General features: G+C 49.1%; 1 protein-coding gene across 1 annotated transcript; it reads left to right on the forward strand.

Annotated features, from left to right (window-relative positions):
- Window positions 1-1,090: 1,090 nt before the first annotated feature.
- DFJ58DRAFT_670456 (Phox-like protein) lies at window positions 1,091-1,805 on the forward strand (the record flags this gene model as incomplete). Its single annotated transcript, XM_041382865.1, is given in 4 exon segments — window positions 1,091-1,400; window positions 1,413-1,459; window positions 1,510-1,584; window positions 1,629-1,805. The coding sequence occupies 4 exon segments, from the start codon at window positions 1,091-1,093 to the stop codon at window positions 1,803-1,805; spliced, it is 609 nt and encodes a 202-aa protein (XP_041236395.1).
- Window positions 1,806-2,477: the final 672 nt, after the last annotated feature.

The following is a 2,477-nucleotide window of genomic DNA, read 5'->3' on the forward strand; positions in this document are numbered from 1 at the left end:
CCACATTAATCATTGACCGGGAGACATGGTCTTGTAGCCTCCCAAACATGCGTCGTAGATCAAGGCGCAATCGATTTCCATTCCGGGTTCAATTGGTACGATACACCCTCCACTCAAACTGTACTCCAGTCGCTTGCGTGGCGTATTGGGAAATGGCTGAGATACCCGTTACTGCGAACATTGACTGTAGCATTGAACGTTGAACTTGTGAACGGGTTTGGATAAATCAATGCCAACTATCCCTTCCCACATTCGCCGGCCCCAAGTCTATTTTCAAGTACATGCGATGGTCAGCATGAAGTTCATTTGGAGAAGGCTGCACTTTACGTAGTTCCCTCCTAGGTATTGTTGCTTGTCTCCTTCGGTACTGCAGTAGAAATGGCGGTGGGTTGAAGAGTTGCACGTTTTCCCACCTGTAGTGATGTTGGGGGTGACGGTAATTGTCATGAGCGTCTATGAAACAAGCCACGTGAAAGACACAGACCTCCACAGCAGCAAGGCACCCGCGGTCCTTCACCAAGACCACCTCCGTGCTCACTGCTCAAGACGACCAGCCATCCACCAGGATGGCAGAGCAATTCATCGTTCCAATCAAAACACCTGTTAAAGAATTTGAAAGGACCGTGAAATCTGAAAACATATAGTGGCAGCGGAATGCAAGGTGCTTCGTCTGGGGAGAACGGTCTTGTGTTGAAGAAATGAAGGGGCAACGCGATGAGGTGGAGATACTGCTAACGGCGGTACACTACCGACAGGCAATTGATAGCAAGCGATGGTCACTACGGAGACTGGGGACGGAAGAACCTATCCATTCTGAACCAAACACCAACCAAAGTTCTCAACCCTTGTATAAATCGCTTGATTTCCCCAGATGCGGCTCCATGCTGGCGACCGGGTGAGGCAAGACAGAGCCGTGGAGTACACGAACATGGCAGGAAATCAAACGTGGTCTAGGTACCTTTTGCTTTGCTGCTCGTTGCGATAATCAAATTGAACCAATATATCGCGGAAGTCCAAGCTCGATTTATATGTAGTGACTCGGGCCGATTTGTCATCGGGGAAACTTGCTCTCGTCCCCACTGTCAACACTATGCCCGCGCCCACTCATCCTTTCCGAAATACAGAAAGCCTTCTCGTTGTCATTCCGGACGATGGAATTGACGTCGAAGCAGAAGCACGATTGTACGATGAGTTGTGTGACGTTCGTTCTCCGCTCTTTCAATACCGTCCAAAATACTTAACTGACCACCATCCAGGATCAAGTGTCCTTCGCCCATCCACCCGGCCCAAATCTCCTCAGGGACCACCCTCTATTTTCTCGCGCGACATTTGGCTAAACGACAACTCAGGCACGAGTCTCGCTTTTGCCCGAAATGTGCATATCGCGGGGTGGGACGAGCGTAGGTGATAAGCTGGTGGAGCTTATGTCGTGTATGACTGTGTGATCCGCACAAAAGAGGTTCGCATACCTTCTATGTTGTAGTTCAGATCCGAGGTGACCGTAAATAGGGTACTACTATCCACGCACATAAGCGGTATAGCGATTTCGTGCTGTTGTACGATGCTCTGAAACATTCATTACCTGTGCGTCTACCCCTCGTTCTAGTTTAACAAAATCTCAGTATCAGTCACCCGTCAAACATCAACACATTCATCCCAGCCCTCCCCCCGAAATCCCCTTTTCGCGCTACAGAGCAGCTTTCGTCGATCGTCGCCGGAGGACAACTACAATATGGCTCTCCGCGGTTCTCCTCCACCCCGAGATTGGTGCATGTCAGTCTGTAAGGTGGTGGGTTATGGATTAGGCGTCTATTATGCATGGATTTTGCAACGCGGAGTGCTATGAGCTGTGACGGTACGACAATATCTTTCTTATTGTTGTTTATTTCGGATACTACCCTACTTACGACTTACTCTGCCTATGATATATCCATCAGATTAAGCACGCTCCGCTGCGCTCGTCTTCCGATACACATGGTTCCAAGTGTTCGTCACCAGCAACCAAGACACCATGCAAACGTGCTGCAACTCGTGCTCTTTTCTGCCCGATTTCAGACCCTTGATTCAAAGTTGATGGATGAAACAATAACAGGTCTCTTCTCGGCTCCTGGATCAATCTGCTCCCGGGATTCACAGCTCGTGGCTGGCGATTGCATATCAGTATCGAGTTAGTTTCTTGATATTCGAAGTATTGAGTCCATTCGATATTAATGTTGTTCAAACCTGCCATGACTATCATAGCACCAGTAGAGCTCGTTGGGTCATCTTTAAAGCTGCGGCGACGCAAGTTGGACACATGTGCCAGTGCTTATGATAAGAGCCTCATGTTTCGGGCGTTTGATCATGTGGTGAAGCATCAACAAACACCCAGGTGCCCCTCTGTGGCTCCACTCGCTATCCTTCTCCTTTTGTCCACCTCGACCTCCAGAAAAATGGTACAGTTCATTTCAGGTCTCTCACCCGTTCGAGCGTTTAAA

The sequence above is a fragment of the Suillus subalutaceus genome (assembly GCF_016647625.1).
Source record: "Suillus subalutaceus strain FC151 chromosome Unknown DFJ58scaffold_223, whole genome shotgun sequence".
NCBI classification, from domain to species: domain Eukaryota; kingdom Fungi; phylum Basidiomycota; class Agaricomycetes; order Boletales; family Suillaceae; genus Suillus; species Suillus subalutaceus.